This window comes from Marmota monax, unplaced genomic scaffold, assembly GCF_021218885.2.
Source record: "Marmota monax isolate L192 unplaced genomic scaffold, Marmota_monax_Labrador192_F-V1.1 WCK01_AAM20220418_F8-fsc00232, whole genome shotgun sequence".
Lineage (NCBI taxonomy): Eukaryota > Metazoa > Chordata > Mammalia > Rodentia > Sciuridae > Marmota > Marmota monax.
The window spans coordinates 1,352,963-1,376,822 of NW_026695232.1; the positions used below are offsets into that span (position 1 = coordinate 1,352,963).

The following is a 23,860-nucleotide window of genomic DNA, read 5'->3' on the forward strand; positions in this document are numbered from 1 at the left end:
CCAAGAGATGGTGCCACGGTGCTTTTATGGGGAAGGTATTATTGTCAGATTATTCCAGGGAATTATGCTTTGGGTACTTCAGGAGGGGCAACTCTTCAGGTATGATACCCCAAATACCAATATTCAGAAGAAAAATAGTCCACATTGAGATATAGTTTCCAATAAAAAGAGACCCTGTCAAAAACCAGACTGCTGATAACCCTGGGGTGGGGCTTCCTGTTCATTTTTCTCTTATAAGCATGATCTGTAAACAGGTCTATATCTGTAGTCTGGTCATTTCAATGTTAGATAGGATGGCTCTGCCTCTACATTCCTGATTGAGAATTTGTGCTAATAATTTTGAGTAAAAACCACTGAAAGGCTGTGTGCTCATACAGCAAGTGTTAGTTCTGGATCCCCACCAGTCTGGTATTTTTATGCACCAGCCATCTGCCAGCATTGCAGCCCTAAAATGTGCAGCTTTTACCAAGATCCTATTTTTAAACACAGACACACACACACACCCCAGTGCACACAGTGGGTTCCCCTACACTTGAGGTGGGAAGGATAGTTTCTTGCTACCCAGAAGATAAAGGTAACAGGTTCTTTTTTAAATTTTTGGTTTTTTCCAAAGGAAAGTATTCATTCCTGTCCTGAATCGTCTGTCCATGACAGTGCTGTGTTTTTCTAAACTAAAATGGAAGAAAAATTAGAGAGGGTAGAAAATGAATGACTGTCAGCATATTTAGAGGTTTATTTGGTTTCCAGGAAAGAGAGGCAGGACTTAAGATCCTGCATGTGGTTTGAGGACAGACCAGAGGCATCTGTTTTGATTTGAGAATCAAAACTAACCCTAAACTTGTAAACATTCCCTATTTTGTGTTTCAGAAAGTTAGTTTTGCTAAAATGGCAGGATACATTGTGTTCTTTCGAGTTTCCAGGGACTTGGTGTTTGCATGCCCAGCACCCAACCCTTAGACGCAAGGTCTGCATCTAAGTAGTCATTTAAGAAACAATAATTATTTAGCAAAATGTCATACTAGTTGCCAATGCAGAGGCTTTCCTGGATGGGTTGGTTGGTTTGTTTACATGACCTGTATATAATTCGTCCAGTTCATTCATTGGTCTCAGCTGCCCCAGGCAGATTCTCAGTTAAATAAATGTCATCATGTGTATATAGTTGTTGAACACCTACTAAGTGCCACACACTGAGCTAAGCGATAGAAATAAAACTAAATAAAGATGGTCCCTAAGTTACGATGGTTCAACTTAGGGTTTTGGACTTTAGGATGGTGTGAAAACAATACATATTCACTAGGAAACATACTCTGAATTTTGAATTTTGCTCTTTTCTAGCTTAGCAATATATAGTAAGATGCTCTTGTGATGCTGATCAGTAGTAGCTCCCAGTAGGCCGAAATCACAGCGGGGAAGCAGCTTACACCTTTCAGTGTGCTCTTGGCTAAGCTGGGATGCTCAGTAGGTCAGGGGTATTCAGTGCATTTTCAACTTACGATATTTTCAACTAGCTGTGGGTATATTGATATAACCCCATTGTAAGTCAAGGGGCACCTGTGCAATGTTCCTGCCCAGAAGGCTCTAGTAAGCAAGCCGTGAGGATATGGCATGGGGAGTCCTGTGATAGGGAAAGGGATGCTTGCCAGGAAAATTCTGCAAGATGCAGCTCAACTGAGGTTTCCCAAAGGCTATGCTGAGCTGGGGCCTGAGGAGCAAAGGGGACATAACATAGTGAAAAAGTCGGGAAGAACATTGTAGAAGAGAGAAGAACACATAGAAAGGCTCATGAGAGACAGCACTGGGGGCAGTATGTGTGGATTATTATGGCCAGATTGAAGATACTTGAGGGTGAGCACAGTGAGCTTCCTGAGACCCATTCCAGGATTCATGGAGCTAGTGCACTTCGGGTCACATACACTCATAAAGGTAACAGGTTCTCATAGGAAAAGGAGCCACCCATTCAATCATGTGTGGGTAGAACCCTTGATGAATAATATTAACTGCATCAATTAGCTCACAATTGGTATAGAGGACATACTTATGCTTTTAAAAACCTTTAAAATTTTTTATTAAATAGAAGCTTGTCGAGACTGAAGACAGTAAGGCTAGGCAAGGTGGCCCACACCCATAGTTCCAGGTACCCTGGAGGCTGAGACAGGAGGATCACTTGAGCCCAGGAACTCAGGACTATCCTGCACAGTACAGTGAGACCCTATCTCAGATAGACAGACACACAGACAGATGGGATGAGACAGAGTGACTTGATCCTAACCTGCTGGAGTTTGGGTCTCACAGGGATCACTTCTGAAGAAATATCTTCTTATGAGACATTGTAAAAACAAACTTGAATTCATAATTTTAGAGAATAACTGCCTTCTAAGAACAGATTTAAAAACCCAAGCTTTTATTTAATGCTGTGTCACTAACCTTCTCTGTTGTACAATCAAGAAAATTAAAAAAAAAAAAAAGCTAAACTAAAATCGTGGTAAACCATTGTTTAGAAATACTACTCAGGCATCTACATGGAGACTGATAAACTACAAATTTTATTTTCACTGATGAAAAGTAGATTTTCAGGCCTCCAGGGCACCTCCCATATCATTTTGTCCCTTCTCAGATGACTTTGAATACAGACTTGATCTAGGGGTTCTTGGCCAATGAATCTCTTCCTAGGTAAGTGGGTCATACCTGCCAGGAATTTTAGGGCAGCTGGTGAGCAGTGAATTTTGTAAATGATCTTAGTGTTCTCTGCCTACATGAAACGGCAATTAACATAGGAAATAATACAGATCAAAGACTTCTTTAATATATAAAATTTTTAAAGCTAGTTCTAATTTCTGAAGCTTCCAAGCTATTACAGAATCATCATAATAGTTAAGAATGTACAGTCTTCAACCAAATGATCTATTCCACTTGGTTTTCTGATAAGCAACTTATTTACTAAAAGAATAATAGCTTTCCCTATATTTGATTTCAATTATACTTTTGCCCCCATTCTGTTCCCTTTGTTCTGTAATGAATCTTTTGTCTTGAAACTAAAAATATAAATATGAGTGGGTATGTGTACTAATGCGTTGTTTCCTAAAACTTAGTTGTAGAGAAAATGGACAATGTCACAGGTGGCATGGAGACGTCTCGCCAAACCTATGACGACAAGCTCACTGCGGTGGAAAGTGACCTGAAAAAACTAGGTAATCTGCAAAAAGCATGACCCATCCAGTGGCACCCCCCTCACTCTACTGTATATAAATAATGGCAGTTTTTTAGAATGATACTTCCTAGAAATTTCTAGAAATGGAAAATTCCCAGATGGACATTCAGGTTTTTTTGTGTTATATGTTGAGTTTTCTATCTTATTTCATTCAAAGACTTTTCAACAGTAGAGAAAATTACCAATTTTGGTGTTGAATTCTGGCCCCCACCCCCACCCCGAACTACTATCTGCCAATTTAAATCTGAAGATCAATCCTAACTAAAATGAACCACAAATACCGTTTGTTAAAGACTCTTGGATAAAATGCTCAGTAAGTTTTAAACTGCATAGAATTATAAAAGTTAATTTAAAAAATAAAATAGTTCCATCTATTCTGTTCCTTGATTTGGGGCTTAATTAAAAATAATACTTTGGTAAATTTAAAAGGTTATTTCCTTCTAAGAATACCCTGCCCACTGTTCTAGAATCTGGTCAATTCTTCCTCTCTTTGAGAAAAATGTTCACCCAACTTTGTCGGTTGAAGTGCTGAACACCAATTCTGATTCCCCAGGACCCAGTTTTATGTGGATTTTTACTAATGCAGAAAAGTCTGTGTATACCATAAATTTTATCTCTAAAACAATCCATTCTAGTTAAGTATCTTTGGGATCGCTGACCTTGCCCAAACACTTCTCCATACCGCCAGTCTAATAAGAAGCAAACATTTCTTTTCCCAGGAGACCAAACTGGGAAGAAAGCTCTAAGCACCAACTCAGAACTTTCCACCTTCAGATCAGATATTCTGGCTCTTCGTCAACAGCTTCATGAGATTACAGAAAAAACCAGCAAGAACAAAGATACGCTGGAGAAGCTACAGGCGAGCGGGGATGCCCTGGTGGACAGGCAGAGTCAACTGAAAGAAACTTTGGAAAATAATTCTTTCCTTATCACCACTGTAAACAAAACTCTCCAGGCATATAATGGCTATGTCACCAATCTGCAACAAGATACCAGCGTGCTCCAGGGCAATCTGCAGAATCAAATGTATTCTCATAACGTGGTCATGATGAACCTCAACAACTTGAACCTGACCCAGGTGCAGCAGAGGAACCTCATCAGTAATCTGCAGCGGTCTGTGGATGACACGAGCCAAGCTATCCAGCGAATCAAGAATGACTTCCAAAATCTGCAGCAGGTTTTCCTTCAAGCCAAGAAGGACACCGATTGGCTGAAGGAGAAAGTACAAAGCCTGCAGACGTTGGCTGCCAACAACTCTGTCTTGGCCAAAGCCAACAACGACACCCTGGAGGATATGAACAGCCAGCTCAACTCATTCACAGGTCAGATGGACAACATCACCACTATCTCACAAGCCAACGAGCAGAACCTGAAAGACCTTCAGGACTTACATAAGGACGCAGAAAATAGAACAGCCATCAAGTTCAGCCAACTAGAGGAACGCTTCCAGCTCTTTGAGACAGATATTGTGAACATCATTAGTAATATCAGCTACACGGCCCACCACCTGAGGACGCTCACCAGCAATCTGAATGAAGTCAGGACCACTTGCACCGATACCCTAACCAAACACACGGATGACTTGACCTCCTTGAATAATACACTGGCCAATATCCGTTTGGATTCTGTTTCCCTCAGGATGCAACAAGATATGATGAGGTCAAGGTTAGATACTGAAGTGGCTAACTTATCGGTGATTATGGAAGAGATGAAGCTGGTGGATTCCAAGCATGGTCAGCTCATCAAGAATTTTACAATACTACAAGGTAAGTACAAGTGCTGTATTTGGATTTGTATGAGTATAACCTATTGCTGCATAACAAATTACCTTAAAATTTGGCAATTTAAAATAATAGGCATTTATATTATCTCATAGTTTCTGTGGATAAGGAATTCAGGAACAGCTTAGCAGGTTGACCCTGACTAACTTTCATGAGGTCATGGTCAAGATATCATCTAGGTCTGTAGTCATTGGAAGGCTTGACTGGGGTTGGAGGGTCTGCTTCCGACAGAGTCATTCACATAGCTTTTGACAATTGGCCTCAGTTCCTCACTGTGTGAAATTGCTCGAGTATCTTCATAACATGGCATCTGGTTGCTTCTAGAGGAAGTGATCCGAGAGAGAGAACAAGACGAAAGCCACAATACTGTTTATGACCAAGCCTCAGAAGCCACACACTATCACTTCTAACATATTCTGTTTTTTAGAAATAAGTCACTAGGTTCAGCCACCACTCAGAGAAAGGGGAATCAAGTCCCACATCTAGAAAAGAAGCATAACTAAAGACACTCCATCAATTATTTATTGATGAAAGATTGGTCAATTTGGATTTTTCTGAGTACCGGAACTATTGCAATGCCAATATAAATGGAGCGTCTCTGAAAGAAAGATTAATTTTTTCAGACCACTCAGCTACTATTAAAGGATTCCTGTTTCCAAATATCATGAGTAGTTAGATGGTTACCATTGCAATAACTGTAAGAGGATCGAAATGGTGTGACTTCTATATAAAATCTGAGTTTTACTGTCATCCAGGTCATTCATATAAATTGAAAGTCCTGGTTAATTGAAGGGCTGTGGTTCCATCAGAAGCTGGATTGGGGAGAGATCCATTTCCATGTTCCCTTGAGTTTTTGGAATAACTCCTCTTCTGGAATAGGACTGAGCTTCCTCTTTCTGTCATCTGGGGACTGTCCTCAGCATTGAGGGAGCACCCGTAGTTCCTTACCACCTGACCGTCCCATAATATCACAGGTTCTTCAGGGCCAGCAAGGGAGTCTTTCTCACTTCACTCTGCTAAGATGGAGCCTCAAATAAATTAGCTTCATTGAGGGAGTGACAGCCTATTATCTTTGCCATATCTGTTGCTTAGAAGCAAGTCTCAGGTTCCATACTCCAGGTAAAGGGATTACACAAGGGCATGAGTCACTGGAGGGTCCCCTAGAGAGCATCTGCCATATCAGTGAAGTGACCAAACCTTAAGGAGTGGTAGTTAATGAGTCCCTGTGAGCCCGGAGGCAGGTCTGGTTGACAGACATGGACCCTGTTCAGCAGCTTTGTCAGTGACCAGCATGAAACTAAGGATGACCTCGTAATTCAATACTTATGTGATACAAAACTATACACTAGCTCATGGATGGTAGAATTGTATTGAAGATGATTTGAGAGGTTGGAATACTAACAAGATGCCAATCAAGTGAAATCGATAGGGAACACATGGAAGATCCGCTCGGAGGTGGGTGAGACCAAGCAGACAAATGTTGATAAGGGTGTGGCTTAGAATAAGTGTGTGCCAAAAGCCCTGAGAGGGTTTAGTTGACAGGAAGCAATTAAGGGTGTCTTCCAGGGAAATAAATGTGCTTTTTTTTTTTACTCTATTCATAGAAATATAATCTCCAAAACAAGGGAGATGATATCTCACTCTGTTAAGTAGTCTTGGATGATAGGGTTTATTTGGGGGTTCTCTTTTAAGAGGGACAGTCACAAGTCCAGCATGCTCAGAAAAAAAGGGATCAGGATGACAGGATCTAGAAACTGTGTGATGTGAGGAAGGGTTGAGGACCTGTAGGAGAACCTGCTCAGTGGGAAACAGGAAAGCCATCTGCAGGTATTTAAAAGGTATATGAGGAACTGGGCACGCTGTGCACACCTGTAATTCCAGAAGCCCAGTAGGCTGAGGCAGGAGGATCATGAATTCAAAGCCAGCCTCAGCAACAGCAAGGCACTAAGCATCTCAGTGAGACCCTGACTCTAAATAAAATACAGAATAAGGCTGGGGATGTGGCTCAGTGGTCGAGTGCCCCCTGAGTTCAATCCCCGGTATCCACCCCCACAAAATAAATATAAATAAAAGGTATATGAGGAGCTCTTGACAGTGAAAGACCAATAGGTGTTTGGTTTTATAGAATTTCTTTTATAACAATTGTTACCATAAAAAAAAAAGAATGACTTCCCTGAGCAACATGGGTGCCACAACTCTGAAAGGACTGGGCAATTTTAAATCAGGAAAATTATAGGTGTAAGTCATTTTCTGAAGAAGGAGTGGGCCTTCAAAGGATAAGAAAGGTCTTCAGTGTTTGGTCTTTTCTATTCTTTTTCATCCAAAATTCAGAACAACGGCAGATGGCAGTTGATGGGCATCCTCCTAAACTAAGAGCTTTCTCAATGTCCCATCTAATTGTGATACCTCAGACAGCCCTACCAGAGTATTCTGGATGTTTTCTAGCTATTAATTCCATGGTTTAAGGATTTTATTGGCTTGTTCGCTTGTCTTCTGCAAGGACATTTCTGACGTATTTAGCAAGACTGGTCAGTGAAGTGTATATGAGATGCTCATTGTTGAAGAGTAGACCCTGGATATTTAAGTTAGTTATCCTATCCATGGTTATGGTCCACCTTATCAGTTAATCTCATGGGAGTGTTCAGAGTGCTTTTCATAGCCACCATGCCTGTGCCTCCTGGCGACAACTCTGTGGAACAGGTATTTACAATATGGCTAGTTCATGAATGAAGAAACCAAGGCTCAGAGAGGTTTACGTAACCTGCTCAAATTTACACAAATGATAAGCAGCTAAACAGGATTTGAACCAAGGCTGCCTTATGCCATTAACCCCAAGGATAGTCACTGAATGCATATGGTCCTAGTGCCTTGTCTCTGGGAGTTGAGATTTTATTTTTTTAATATATTTTTAGTTGCCAATGGGCCTTTATTTAATTTATTTATTTACATGCAGTGCTAAGAATGAATTAGTGCTTCACACATGTTAGGCAGACGCTCTACCACTGAGCCACAGCCCAAGCCTGGGAATTTACACACACACACACACACACACACAGTTGTAGATGGGCACAAGACCTTTATTTTATTTATTTATTTTTTATGTGGTGCTGAGGATCCAACCCTGTGCCTCACACATGCAAGGCAAGTGCTCTACCGCTGAGCTACAAACCCCAGTCCCCCAGCCTGGGGTTTTATTCTTAGTGTGAGTCGGAGAGTTTAGCAAGGTGTTGACATGATCTGATTGGTATTTTTCCAAGGTCATTCTGGGTGCTGGGGGAAGAGATTCCCAAGGAAGTGTGGAAGCAGGGTCCACTCAGAGTGTGGACCAGTTGTGGGGGACTTGGAATGGTAGCAGTGGAGATGGAAGAAGTGAACCTTCTCATTTAAGAGGAATTTGAAGGTAGAATCAAGGGCAGCACTGCCCTTAACCTGTCAAGGACTCCCACTTGGGCTCTGTTCTAAGACGTCCTGACTAGTTTCCCTGGCCATGCCCTCACCAAGGTGAGAGGGCCGCAGGTTCGGTGGGCTGTGAATATTCTGAGTGGTTTCAGCCTGCACTTCTTAATGAGACCGCTGTCTCAGGCAGCTGAACTATAAGCTCAGGGCCTCATTAGGGGTAAGTCAGTAAGAATTTCTTGGAAAGCATATTTTTGAATCTTGCAGAAGGAAGGCCCACATGAGCCAGTGCTAATCCATCCTGCTACATCCTGCTTTATTCTTCTTTTCTGCATCCTCAGGGATAAGCTGTGCATGTGCAGAAAAAGGAAGAGTATTAGGGATGAAGGAGCATGGAAGGAAGTATCTGAAGCCAGCTGATAGAGTGGAAGTCAGTGGTCAGGAGCAGGTTGAATCCTGATGACAGTCATCTCTATGTCAATAAACCAAAAAACATTATTAAGAAGTCTTTACAAACAACCTAAAGACTTTGGGGGGCTTTGGGGGCTTTTGTTGTTGTTATCATTGTTACCAGGGGTTGAATCTAGGGGTGCTTAACAACTGAGCCACATCCCCAGCCCTTTTTAGTTTTTATTTTGAGACAGGGTCTTGCTAAGTTGCTGAGATGTGGCCTCAAAATTGTGATCCTCCTATCTCAGCCTCCTCCCAAGTTGCTGGGATTACAGGGGTGCGCCCCCAAGCCCAACCCCCATAGAGTTTTATCCTAAATGTGTGGGCATTCTTTGCACCACCCAGCATTTCCCTCTCTGCTCTTCTGAGATAGGTATAAGGTTTAATAGGTAAGATATCAGTCAGAACTGGGTTTGGGTACCAAGTTCCTCGTCCTTTTTGTGTCTCAGTTTCCTCATCTGTGTGTGCCTTTTAGGGTTTTGAGGACTCAGTAAAATAATACAAAGTACTGAGTGCTGTTCCGAGTTTGGGGTTAGCATAACATCCTGGTGTGGACAAGTTCAGTTCCGATTAAATATTTCCCTTCTGGAACTGGGGTTGGAGTCAGTGGTAGAGCACTTGCCTAGCATTTGAGAGGCCCTGGGTTTGATCCCTAGCACTGCAAAAAATAAAATTAAATTAAAACTTTTTCACCTGCTATAGCTGCTGCCAATACATTTTGGTGGAAAGCAAAACAGCTTCATATACATAAGGAATAAAATCACATAGATGGGGTTAAGGTTGATTCTGCTGGCTTCTGGTACCCAGTCCTGCAGAGGAATCAAACTCAGGTACTGTCTACATTCATTTTGCTCCATATGGATTTATGGAGTCTCTGCAATATGCCAATCACACTGCTTGACAAATTGTCTACTTTTACGGTACATCTCTTTAAGGTGGGAATTGTTAGCATTCCCCATTTGCGGGAGAAGTAACCAAGGCACAAAGAGCCCAAGTAACTTAGCCAAGGCCAAATAGCTGGCAAATGGCAAACCCCTTTCCAAACCCTTGTATCCACCATGGCACCCTGGTGCCTTGTGCTGACTCCAGAGAATGGATAGCGTGTTCAGGGAGATTGAAGTGACAGGAAGTTTATTTTCAGAAGTGCAGTCAGTGAAGGCTTCCAAAGGGTTGACACCTGAGCTCAGCCTTGAAAGATGCGTAGGAAAGCTGGAAGGACAGGGACAATGCAAAGTGCAGGGAAGATTGGGCAGGAGGCCTCGGTGTCCCCCATAGCCACCCCACACCCTTGTCTGCATGTCTTGAGCAAGACTGCCTCTCTAGGGATCCCTGAGTGGAAGACACAGTAGCCGCCTGTGGCCAATTGGTGAGAAACAGTGGTGTAAATACACCCTGCTCTATGGACAGGAGCTTTCCTGACTTTCCAAACATGACTTTCTTAAGTTTGGGTCAAAAATCAAGTTATTCTTCAAAATGATTGCCAAATAATATCTTAAATCTTTTTAAAATTGTAAATCCTTTTTTTAAAAAAATTATTTTGTAGTTGTTGATGGACAGATGCCTTTATTTTATTTTATTTTATTTTTATGTGATGCTGAGGATCAAACCCAGTGCCTGACACATGCAAGCAAGCGCTCTGCCACTGAGCTATAGCCCCAGCCACCCAAAATTATATATTCCTTTTTTAAAATATTTTTTTAGTTGTTGATGGACCTTTATTTTATTCATTTATTTATATGAGGTGCTGAGAATTGAAGCCAGTGCCTCACACATGTGAGGCAAGCGCTCTGTGACTGAGCCACAACCCCAGCCCCTATATATTCTTTTTTACCTCACTGAAGCAGAATACCTTGTTCATGTTACAGGATGCTGTAGTTTAGATCTGGAAAGTTCCCCAAAGGCTTGTGTGTTAAAGTCTTGGTCCTCAGCTTGGTGCTATTAAGAGGTGCTTTTAAGAGGTATGGCCTAGCTAGAGGTCTTTAGGTCATTAGGGGTGTACCTTCAAGGGATTGGGACACCCGTCTTTTCCTGTCTTCATCTCTAGTCCTGAGGTAAATAGTTTGCTCCATCATAACTTCCCAGCCTTAATGTTCCCCTTGCCTGATGGCTTTACCTAAAGCAAGGCAACCAATAAGTCATGGACTGAAACCTCTAAAACTATAAGGCAAAATAAACCTTTCCTCTTTTTACAGTATTATCTAGGGTAGTTTGCTATAGCAACAACATATAGGTGTTTAATAAGTGTTTGATTAATTGCATTCAAAGTAGATCTTTTTTTTTAATTTGAAGAAAAGTATATCAGATTATATCACTGTTTTCTTTCTACCTTGTCTATCCAACCTTACCACTGGAGGTTCTTAACATCAAGGCTTCAAGATTTTAGATGGCAAAAAGAATTAAAGGTATCTCTCTACCTTTTGTTAAGCACCAGAAGATTTGTTGGAAGACACATTTGAATCTTGTCTCCGGGGTAGGATTTAGCGCTGGGCACTTCTCAAGGCCTGCAGTTTAGTTGCCAAGGCAGGAAACAAAGTGATTTGTCTTTGACTGAGTTTGAACTGCCTAAGGATCAAGTTTTCACGGCTCCCAAAGCTCTGGAGTCTGGGGAACATGAGGTAGAGATTTTGCTGGCATTGCTAACCCAGGGCCTGCTTTGGTTGTTTTTAGGTATTATTGGAGATGGTGGTCACTTTACCAGCCACATGGGTAACCTGGCATTTCAGAATCTCAAGCCAGGGAGCCACCCAGTTGGCTTTGACATTTAGTTATATGTTCATCGAATTTGAAAGCAGAGCTCAACAGTGCTTCTGCGTGTAGTGTTGCTATTTTCTTGATTCTGAATTCCAGTTGTTACTACTCAAACTCACAAATACTCTATCATTTCATCCTTGGGGGCTTCTTTTTTTTTTTTCAATTTATTTTCACTTTAACAGCTGCTCAATAAAATATTCAAGGGAGACCTAAAAGCCTGAAACCATTCCAATACTAACAAGTGATACCAACATCACAGTTCCTATAGAAAAATGGACCCCAGAGTTGGCAATCTCTTTTTATGAGGACCCAGTAATGACTTTTAAAATGGTTTTAGCTCCTTTTATCAATGATTATTTAAGAGAAAAAAAAGCAACTTTCTGGCCTGCGTTAGTGAGCAAGACGTTACATGAATCTCCTTACCTATTCTCATAACCTAGCATCTGAGAGCAGGGTACCCTCTTCCTGATGGTTTTCACAAGGCTGGAACAACTGTGGATAAAGATACTGATGATTATGTGCTTGTCAGACTATCCAAGGCCTTGAATACTAAGCTTTAGTTTATTAAGAGAGAGACAGGTATCCTGTTTATCATGGATATTTGTGATGTTTTATGTGAAAAAAAATGGGCTTTTATATTAATCCAGCTGGAAAAATCCATCACAAGTAGGATTTCAGATTTTTATCAAAAGCAAAAAGATATCTTCTTTATCTACATAAATGAAACAGAATTAGTTGAGAAGAAAGATTCTGTTTTTTCCCTTTTGTTTGTTTGTTTTGACTTATTATCAGCATTTTTTCCCTAGACCCTTCTGTAATGCTATAGCCATTATGGGGGAACACATACATGCTACTTGCCCCACTGTTAACACTCGGAACTATACAAGGACATGGCTGGCAGCAAAAAGTCCACCTTCCCCATCTTTCCTAAATGACTTAGGTTGTTGAATGAGCTTCTCCAGCATAAAAAGAAAAATCCTTGGATTGCAGGCAAGAAGACCTAGTGAATCAGTTCTTAAAAGTGTCCATGGAGTCAGGAAAGACAGATCTCCCCTCCGTAATCCCATAGTGGCAGCCAAGACCACAGAACGCATAGATGAGGTAGAAAGTTATCTTTTGGAATAAGGTGAGGAGCACAAGGCAGGTCACCATTCCTCAAAAACCTCTCCTTTCTGATCTTTCCTGCAGTCCAAAATGTTAGTATTAGAGCACTGCACCTTTAACAGTGAGGTACGTGGATTTGATAGACAGGGTGAAGTGCTGGGTGAGATAGGGTCCTCAGTAGGACAAATAAGGATTGAAAGATTAGAGGAGGGAAATTTCTATCTGGAGTGACCTGGGAGGATGGCATGGCGGTTGAGCAGGAATTGCACAGATGGTTACAGGCAGAGGGAATGCTAAGAGAAGTGTGGACATGCAGAGGAGACCAGGCCATGCATAGCCTTGATGTCAGATGGTCCAGTTAGGGCTGACTGTTCCTGAGAAAACAGAGCTCAGAGCTGGGCTTAAGGATGACAAGAGGCAGAGTGCAATGAATGGAGAGGAATCACAGGCAGGAAGATCGCCTAAGAGGCCACTGCAAAAATCTACCATAAAGAAAGAGAAAAGGGTGAGAGGGAAGGAGGGTGGGAGACAACCCCACACTGGGGTCATGGCTGGCATATCAGAGAGGGCAGTGATGGTGTGGGAGAGAGGGCTGATGGGGAATGAAAACAACAAAGAGATTGAGAAGTTGAGTTGTAGGCACCAGGCTAGGGGAAGTGCTGGGGAATATTCCAAAGAAAATGGACCATCCAACAGCAGATAGAAGTAACAGCCCAGAGCCAGGGGCTCTGAGGATAAGGAGGAGCCATGGACAGAGAAAGGTCAATGAAATGGGTTCAGGGAGTTGGCCCTTCACCCAGTCTCCTAACTTCTCCATTACAGAGCAGATAACACTAGAAGGTACGCATGTAAGCTAGTCTGAAGCCTAGCCATTAGTACAAACTCTCCTTTCAGCCAGTAGAGGGTCCTGCCAATAAACCCCCAAGCAGCCTCTAGGGTACCTTGAATAGGGAAAGCAAAGTCGAGAGCCCAGGTTCTGCTAAGAGAGCTCAGAGATTAATGGGTAGGCCTCAGGACCATGGATGGCACAAGGGGACAGTGAACGTCCCTCCAAGTGAGCAGAAGGAGATTGTCCTGCCCAGGTGGGAAGGGCTACTTCAGAGTTATGTCCTCAGACCAGCTAGGGAGTAGGCATTGGGCAGCAGCAGGGGTGAAGAAGCTTAGGATAGTCCTTCATCTCCCAGCACTTCTGTCCTAACTGAAGACTTTCTGCTTTTGCAATCTCTTTTATTTATTCATGAAGAATTATGAGATCTCAGAAACTCTGATTTAATCGGCTTTTTCATCACTGTGACCAAATCCTGATAAGAACGACTTAGAGAAAGAAAAGTTTATTTGGGGCTCCCATTTTTCAGAGGTCTCAGTCCATAGATGGCCAACTCCATTGTTCTGGGCCCAGTGGAGGAAAACTGCTGAGCTCATGGCTGGGTCAGGAAGCAGAAAGAGTGGAGGGTAAGGAAAGGGAGGGTCCCCAGGAGCCCCAGTGACCCACTTGCTCCAGCCATTACCCACCTACCTAAAGTGACCACCCAGTCATTGGTTCAAACTAGGATGGACTAATCAGGTCACAGCTCTCCTAATCCAATCATTTTATCTCCAAATATTCCTGCATTAACAAGAGCTTTTGGGGATACCAGTAGACTATTTTGATGATGGTGTCCTCCTAGATACATTCAGTTCAATGAAGACCTGAATTCATGTCCTAGCTCCACTACTAGATTGTGATTGTCCATGTCTTATTTTTGCTAGCAGCTAAGTAACTTTGAACAAACATCTTGGTGTCTCTGGTCCTATCTATCATCATTTTTGCTATGTAAATAATATGTCACAGGTGAATGTCAGGCAACATGATTATTTGAAAGTTCCTTGACAGCTGTCATTCATTATGTAAATTCTGACTGTGAACTATATGGGTGAAGTCCTGTTACTCCTGAGAAATTCAGAATAATCCTGTGTGAAGTAAGCTGCTTTTTGGGATGGATAATAGGGAAGAAAGAGCCTTTTTAAGGTGGACCCCCTGATTTATTCCTCTATTGGTATTTAGACTTAAAGCAGCCTGGAGAGTTTGGGCACCTACCTACAATTGGCAGTGAAGCCCACCTAGCTTTCCTACAACGACCTCCCATCCCTCTGAGCTAGTCCTCATGCCTCATGAGTGGGTAAGGCTCAGCTCTAAGGACAACAGTGTTGGAGGAGACATTGCTAGAGGATATATAAATTCAAGATGGTGTGCAACAGAGGGGAAGAGGCCAGGGTGTGGTGGTAGTGAGTGAATTATTAGGTCATTGCTTCTCAACACTTGATTGCAATTGTTGGTCAAATTCACCTCTGACACACAGCACCTTACATGGCGCTTGTCAAATAAGTCATTCAGAAATATTTGTGAAGTTAGTGGGGAAAAAAAGAGGAAATAAGTAGAGGGGAATCCTGATCTCAACCTACACAACATTTCTGCTGCTGACAAACCCACTGAGGTAGTGTCAACATGGAGCCCATCAATGGGGTACTAAAAAGTTGTGCATCATTAAGATACATTCTAAATACATGGAGTTGAAAGAGTAAGCTTACTAAACAAAAACAAAAACTAGCCATGAATCTAAGTTGCACTGGTTTGCTTTCACTTAGCATGATGGTCTCAGCAAATGCTATAATTTCATTCTTCTTTAAGGCTGAGTAATATTCCATTTTGTATATATACCACATGATATTTATGCATTCATCTGTTGAAGGGAATCTAGGTTGGTTTGTCATAGTTTAGCTATTGTGAATTGAGCTTCTATAAACATTGATGTGGCATATCACTATGGTGTGCTGATTTTAAGTCCTTTGGGTATATGCTGAGGAGTGGGATAACCGAGTCAAAAGGAATCTCCATACTGCTTTCCAGAGTGGTCGCACCAGTTTTCAGTTCTACCAGCAATGTATGTATGTACCTTTTTCCCCACATCCTCGACAACATTTATTGTTACTTGTATTCTTAAAAATTGCCATTCTGACTGAAGTGAGATGAAATTTCACTGTAGTTTTAATTTGCATTTCTCTAATTGCTAGTGATGTTGAACATTTTTTCACATATTTTTGACCATTTGTATTTTTTATTGATTTTATTATTTTTTTAAATACACGACAACAGTGGAATGCATTACAATCCTTATTACACATATAGAGCACAATTTTTCATATCTCTGTATATAAGGTATGTTGACACCCATTTCAAGTCTTCATACACGTACTTTGTATAATGATGTCCATCACATTCCACCATCCTTGCTAATCCCCTGCCCCCTCCCTTTCCCTCCCTCCCCTCTGCCCTATCTAGAATTCATCTAATCCTCCCATGCTCCCCTCCCTACTCCACTATGAGTCACCCCCCTTATATCAGAGAAAACATTCTGCATTTGTTTTTTGGGGATTGGCTGACTTCACTTAACATTATCTTCTGTATTTTTTTATTCTGTGAAGTGCTTATTCCATTCCTTTACCCATTTATTGATTGGGTTATAGGGGAGATTGGTGTTATGTTTTTTCAATTCTATGTATATCCTTGGTATTAATGTTCTATCTGAAGTGCAGGTGGTAAAGATTTTCTCCTCCCATTCTGTAGGCTCTCCATGTTCTTGATTATTTCCTTTGCTGTGAAGAAGTTTTTTTTTTTTTTTTTTTTTTAGTTTGATGCCATTCCATTTATTGATTCGTGATTTTACTTCTTGCATATTAGGAGTCTTATTGAGGAAGTCAGTTCTTGAGCGGACAGGAGCCTTACTTTTTTTTTTTCTTTAGTTGTAGTTGGACACAATACCTTTATTGTATTTATTTATTTTTACATGGTGCTGAGGATCTAACCCAGGGCCTTGCATGCACCAGGCAAGTGCTCTACTCCTGAGCTACAACCCCAGCCCAGGGCCTACTTTTTCTTCTATTAGGCACAGGGTCTCTTGGAGAGATCTCCCATGTTCTTAGATAGACAGAAATAATATTGTCCAAATGGCCATACTACCAAAAGGAGTATGCAAATTTAATGCAGTTCCTTTAAAAATTCCAATGACATTCTTCATAGAAATAGAAAAAGCAGTTATAAAATTCATTCAGAAAAATAAGAGACTCAGAATTGCCATAGCAATCCTCAGCGAGAAAAGCGAAGCAGGAGGCATCACAACACCAAACCTTAAATTATACGACAGAACTATAGTAACAAAAATAGCATTTGGCACCAAAACAGACGTGAAGACCACTAGAACAGAACAGAAGACACAGAGACAACCCCACATAAATACAGTTATCTCATACTGCACAAAGGCGCCATTAACATACATTGGAGAAAAGAGCCTCTTCGACAATTGGTGCTGGGGAAACTGGAAATCCATAGGGAGTAGATTGAAATTGAACCCCCATCTCTCCCCCTGCACAAAACTTAACTACTTTTTAAAAGTCCTCATCTACAAATACAGTCACATCTTAGGTACTAGAGATTGGGACTTCAACATGAATTTCGTGGGGAAATGATTTAGCCTACGACTAGAGCCAACAATAGTAAAACAGCCAAATTAGCATTCTTCATTGCATATATTTTGCTAGATATTTTTAAAATTCAGGATAAGATAAATTCTTCATGTTGAAACTCACAAGGGTCTTCATGTTTATGTCATTTACTTTTTTTTTTTTTTTAATGTTTTAGGTCCTCCTGGCCCCAGAGGTCCAAAAGGTGACCGAGGATCTCAGGGACCCCCTGGTCCAACTGGCAACAAAGGACAGAAAGGAGAGAAGGGGGAGCCTGGTCCACCCGGCCCTGCAGGCGAGAGAGGCCCCATAGGACCGGTTGGTCCCCCGGGAGAGCGTGGTGGCAAAGGCTCCAAAGGCTCACAGGGCCCCAAAGGCTCCCGTGGGTCGCCCGGGAAACCTGGACCTCAGGGACCCAGTGGGGACCCAGGCCCCCCAGGCCCACCAGGCAAGGACGGACTCCCTGGCCCCCAGGGCCCTCCTGGCTTCCAGGGCCTGCAGGGCACTGTGGGAGAACCTGGAGTGCCTGGACCGAGGGGACTGCCGGGATTGCCAGGGGTGCCCGGCATGCCAGGACCCAAGGGCCCTCCTGGCCCCCCAGGCCCATCAGGAGCAGTGGCACCTCTGGCCCTGCAGAATGAGCCAACCCTGGCACCAGAGGCCAACGGTAAGTCTGAGCTTTCCTTTCCAGTGGGGGTTGGGAGGTGAGTGGTGAGTGTGCTCACCCTGGACGAACGCCACACCCCCGCCCCCTCCCACCATGTTATTTACCAGTGAGGCACCATGGAGGCCACACACGGCCCCTGCTGCTCTAACAGGCCCTGCCCCAGGCAGCCCACACACCACCCAGTTCTCCAGTGCTTGTTTATTTGGAGGAGTGGGGCTCTCAAGAGACCAGCATACCCTGGACACTTCCTTCATGACAGCCCACAGCCGGCCACTCCCTGCCACCCTGTCCTCATTTTAGTCCCTTCAGGCTAGGGACGGACAGTGCCCTTGGTTTACTTCATCAGCACGCGGATGGAATTTCTGTGTTGACGCCCAGATTCCATTTCTTTTTAAGAAGGTGTCATGGAGCCTTCGGGTCCCTTGACAATTCCACCTTTGGCAAACGTGTCATTGGTTAGCATCCAAGCCTGTGAGGCAACCCCCGTTCCACTTGATTTGCTCCAGTGAGACTCCAGTTACCTTTGCTGTTCCAGGAGCCTGGGGTGGTTCTAGGTTCTCAAATCCAGTTGTTCGGAGGTTCCAGAAGATTCCAGACTGACGATCTACATCTGCGCCTGCCCTGCTTTCCGTTGTTTCTGTTATTTCTATCACTGTAAAGACTATTCCAGGCACAGAGGAATAAAGAGTCAGTCATAGATGTTCCCAGATTATGTGGTTTTACTACTGTGTGCTCTGCGGTCCACGTGTGAGGACTAGTCTTTACTCTTAGCTTGACTGTGAATGTCAGCCCTGGGCTCCATGCAGGGGAGCCTTGGGTGGCTCCTGGCTTGTGGGTGACTGCTCACTCACAAGGGGCTGCAGGTTTGGCCTCATAACCATAGCTGAGAGGTTGGGTGCATTCTATGTGTTTTTATTCAGTGTTTTAATTAAACCTTTGTATTCCCAGGCTGTCCGCCTCACTGGAAAAACTTCACAGACAAATGCTACTATTTTTCGGTGGAGAAAGAAATTTTTGAGGATGCCAAACTTTTCTGTGAAGACAAGTCTTCACATCTCGTTTTCATAAACACAAGAGAGGAGCAGGTATGTTTGCCACACACCTGGTGGGGGAAAGCTGTAATTTAAGGCTATGTTACCTCAGGAAATTGCATGCCTGCTGGGGAGTCCAAAATATCAAGAATTCATAGTCACATAAACATGGAAGGCTCCATTATGGAGATACTCTATCCAGTGACTAGAAGTATTGGCAGCATTGGAATTCTGTCTTCTTCCTGCCTCTGCCTGGGAGAGAAAGTTTCTTCGGCTCCTCCCAGTGGCTGTTGGGAGAGTCACAGCGCAGAGAAGCTTGAGGTTGTGGAGAAAGAGGCAGAGAACAGAGCACTTGGAGGGCTGGGGGGTGGGAGGCTGTGAGGGACTGGACATTTGGCCCTAGGGGGGTCAGGGAGAGCACAAAAGTCTGAGGAGGAAGTAGGACCCACGTGTGACAACCACAGCAACCACTTAATAGACCCATACCATGTGCTGGGCACTTGGAAGACATTTTCTTTTTTGAACCTCTTTATAATTTCCCATTTTCTAGAACAGAAAAACAGGCCCAAGGAGGTTTAAATGCTTTATTCATAGTACATCAAGAAAATTCAGATTGGGACTGAGGCCCAATTAGCAACAAGGCCAGCGCTCTTCCTTTGGTACCACCCCATTCCAGTGACCTCTTTCCTTTCCCCCCAGATATTTCTAGCAGACATACCCTAAGAAATAATAAAAAGAGTTCTCCTATAGTAACTTCTAAGGAAGGGGAGAGCAGCTGAGCGGCTGGGCTTTAGAATAAGCAGACCCGGGTCCCATCCCAGCTCAGCCTTGTCATCTTTGGTAAATAGGACGTGGTAGAGGCTTAAGGACACACTGCACACCACATGGCCATGGGACCTGGCCCAGAGGAAGAGCTTAGTAATGCCAATGCTATTCCCTGTCAGCAGCTCACAGCAGGGATGGGTGACAGAAGGGAAATGAGGCTTCACTCAGAGGATTCTTGGAGTTGTCTGGGTGATCTGGAGGAAGGGCATCCCTTTAATATCATTCGAAAACTTGTGAGAGGAAAAAGTCAAAGCCCCCAAAACAGAGCCAAATGAAACAAGCACAACGGAAAGAAGGCAACAGAAGCCACTGTACATTTTGACAAATGTCCTCTTTAAATTGTCCTTTTTCCCATATGTTAAGCCAAAAAAAAATTCCCTCAGACACCTGTGCCAAGAAATCATAGTGCATCTGCACTAATTTATTTTTCAGCAATGGATAAAAAAGCAGATTGTGGGGAGAGACAGCCACTGGATCGGCCTCACAGACTCCGAACAGGAAAATGAATGGAAATGGCTGGATGGGAAGCCTCTGGACTACAAGTGAGTGCTCGGGAACGTCCCGTTGGTGGTCAGATGCACACGGTTCTGTGTCCACCTCTGGCCCATCTTCCTGAAGTTTCTTTCTTTCTGATCTTATATTCTAGCCCTCCTCCCCAAGGCAGGCTCCTGGTACCCAGTGTGTATTTCTGTGAGGGCAACTGTGGTTGACACTTGCTATGCCATTGAGTAGGGTTTTCCCCTTTTCTTTTAATGGAGTGAAGTTATTTTTTTTCATTTCTAAGACCAAAATCACGAGACTTATAAAAACTTATAAAAGTACCACAGTATGGTACTTTTGGCCAATGTGTGTGTGTGTGTGGGGGGGTGTGGGTGTTTTAATGCTTTCAGGAGGTTAATGAATCCCAGCAACCTCAGGCACGTTCAGTGTTAATCCCAGATATGTTTCTGAGGACTGGGGACTCCCTTCAGGATGTTGCTGGCCTCCAGGAGGCTACTGACCAGAGTGAGATTATAAACTACAAGATCTTGATGCTTCTACACATGGGAAACTTATATGCACCACAAAGTTGCATCATAGCACCATCATCTCCTAAAGGTTGGAAGTTTCCTGTACATCCCAGGTGGCCTGAGTTCTACAAAAGCAGCACAAAGAATGGAAGCACTTTGCAGTACCTTCTCACATCTCCCAGTTGGAAGGAAGATTCCAGAGTCACCTCTTACCCAGGGGTGTCAGCTCCCTCCCTAATCCTAGCCAGGGATCTAAGGATGACTAAATTCTACAAATTTGAATTTCACTTCTCCCTACTCTGACCTTGCCTCTTCTAGATAAGGAAATATGTGACAAACTGTTCCCAGTGGGGCAGAACTTATAAAAATCCACCTCTGAGAACCATTAGTTTGATGAAAGCAGAGAAGCCAGTCTCTGCAGAGGCTCCAGCAGGCCCTGGATCTCACCATAGAGAGAGTGTCTGAGAACAGCAAAGTCCCTGGGGCTGTTCTAGGCCAGGAGAGGAGAAGACAAGAGTGTTCTGGGTTTAAAAGTGTCCCAGGTATCCAGGCAGCCCTGTATTAGAGAAGTGGCAGTGGGCTCAGAGTTGATGGAGAAACCATGTAGAGTTTTAAAAATGCCTCTGCATGCATATGAGCATGCACATGGGTAGACAGGTGGGTTTGTACTTTTAAATCCTCCACATGAAGTACATGACTACAGAATATAGGTGGAAACCAGAATCGGGTCATCTCCTAGAAGAAGAAAGAGACCAATTATTAAAGTAGAGCATTTGAAGAGTTTAGATCTGCCCTGTAGGTGAGCCTCATACTAATCACTAAGGCCAGTGGATATCTGCCTGTTGGCCCGTCCGATTCTCTGTCTGCTCTTCTGCACCTGCCCTTCGGGGGGAGGAAGCTGTGCCCTGGCACACTCTGGCACTCCAGAATTCCCTGACACCCCAACAGGAGCACTCAGAATAGCAGGGATGCGCTTCAAGAGACTTAAAACAGTTTGGGTGTTGACGTCTAAAACAGGAGCTATGGAGGTTTGCAGGTGGGAACGGGAAGCAAAGATTATTAGCGGAAAAGACAAATCTATTTTTTTTGACAGCCGAGAGCCAGGATATTTTAAAAGAATTGAAGGGAGCTAAGGAAAAAAATCCATCTTCTGCACTTTTCTCACTAGCATGAATGGAAAAAAGGTCTGGGTTAGACTCACTAAGAAATTCAATCTTAAGCCTTCCTCCAAGAAAAAACTGAATTGGCCCATATGGAATGGATTGAGCTGGAATGGTACTGTCCTTGCCAGCTCTCCCAAGGTGAAACTCGGCTCCTTTTCCCTGGGATCCAGCAAGACTTATGTGATTTGGGTGGAGAGTGCCCATATTAATACCTGGTCCCTGAGAAGGATTACATCACCAGACACCTTACTAGGAACTTGTCCCCAGCCACAGCCACTCTGGAGCCTTCTGCTAGCTCCGGCTCCTGCGCCCCAGCCACAGCACAGACTCTGTGTCTCATTTTCCACCCAAAGGAATACATACACATGTATAAATCCCCAGGATCAAATTCTAAAAGCAAGAATAAATTAGGCAGACATCGTATGAGGTCTCAATAACTGAAGGCTAATTTAATTTGACATATCATAATAAACACTGCACAGGCTAGAGAAACAGGCAGTGTAGTCAAGGAGAGGAGAAGGAGCACATGTGTTCGAATTAAGCGAGATCTGGGTTCCAGACTCTCAACCTGATGTCTCAAGGTCCTCTGGGAGTTACTCAACCATGCAACATCTCAACATCCCCAGGTATAACATGAGTTTGACAAAATATCTGTGCCAGTATTTTGAAAATTCAGTAATATATATACACACATATACATACATACACACATACATATATACATATATATACACATATATATAGGCATAAATAATATGTAAATATATATCACATATTTGAATACATGAATTTCTTAGTGAATCTACCACAGGCCTTGTTTTGCCTTTAAGGCAGTGAGGAAAGTAGAAGAGATGGATTTTGTTTCTTAGCTCCCTTCAACTCCCTTAAAAAGATCCTGGCTTTCTTTGACTGACAGAGAAATAACTTAGTCATTTCCTTTAATCTCTGCCTCCCATTCCCATATCCAACCCTCCACTGCTCCTGTTTTCAATGCCACCACCTAATAATAATAATAATAATAAATATAATCATGTATGTATATATGTATATATATATATGTGTGTGAGCATATAATATGTACACACATATATATGGTATTTAGTACAATGCTTGCAATGGGGGACTTGAGAAATATTACCTGCAAGTATTGGTACTATTATTACTATTATCATCATAATCAATATATTATCATAGTTTGCAATAATCGATATGTCATCATAGTGGAGTACTACTGTCTGCAATTTCTATATTGTACAATGTCCTGACTGAGATGCCACACAGAGTATCTCATGCAAGTCTTATGAGAGGTGTGTAAAGAAGACAAGAAGAGAACAATTTCCTGTCATGGTATCAGCACAGAGACTGGGCTTCCCCAGTATCCTGTCCCCAGATGCTTCTTCATCTATTCAGGTCCAGCTTTAGCCTCCTCCTCTCTGTTTCTGAGGGCTCCAAGCAGAGAGCCATGTATCTCCCTTTCTCTCGCCACCAGCAGTCATTTCAGGGTCTAGAGATCACAAGAGATTATTATGAACTATTATACACCAACAACTCAGATGACTTAGAAGAGCGAAGACATTTCTAGAAATGTACAACCTATCAAGAATGAATCAAGACGAAATAGAAAGCCTGAAGAAACCAGTAACAAACAAATAAGGAAACTGAAGTAGTCATGAAAAACCTCCCAAGAAAGAAAAGCCCAGAGGCTTCACAGCTGAATTCTACTCAACATTCAACAAGGATTAATACCCGTCCTCTTCAACTCCTCCCCAAACCAGAAGGAGACAGCCCTGGCACCATCGCTCCAGGCCTTGCTCAAGCCACAAAAGAATTAAGTGCCTTAGCTTCCCTCTTACCCTTTTCCCAACACACACACGGCCCTTCTGAAACTGTTTAAGGGTTTTGTGGTTGTTGTTAAAGAGGAAATAGTCAAGGAATAAAAGACTCTCTCCTCAGCCTCTCAGCCTCACTGTGCTGTGC

The 23,860-nt window shown here is 42.9% G+C and overlaps 1 protein-coding gene across 1 annotated transcript in view; it reads left to right on the top strand.

Annotated features, from left to right (window-relative positions):
- Colec12 (collectin subfamily member 12) overlaps positions 1-23,860 on the top strand; it is a 186,654-nt gene that overhangs the window by 154,538 nt on the left and 8,256 nt on the right. The window contains exons 4-8 of the mRNA XM_046438542.2: positions 3,090-3,188; positions 3,928-4,974; positions 17,366-17,854; positions 18,803-18,939; positions 20,143-20,252. Coding sequence (XP_046294498.1) covers positions 3,090-3,188; positions 3,928-4,974; positions 17,366-17,854; positions 18,803-18,939; positions 20,143-20,252 — 1,882 coding nt within the window. The remainder of the gene's footprint in view (positions 1-3,089; positions 3,189-3,927; positions 4,975-17,365; positions 17,855-18,802; positions 18,940-20,142; positions 20,253-23,860) is intronic.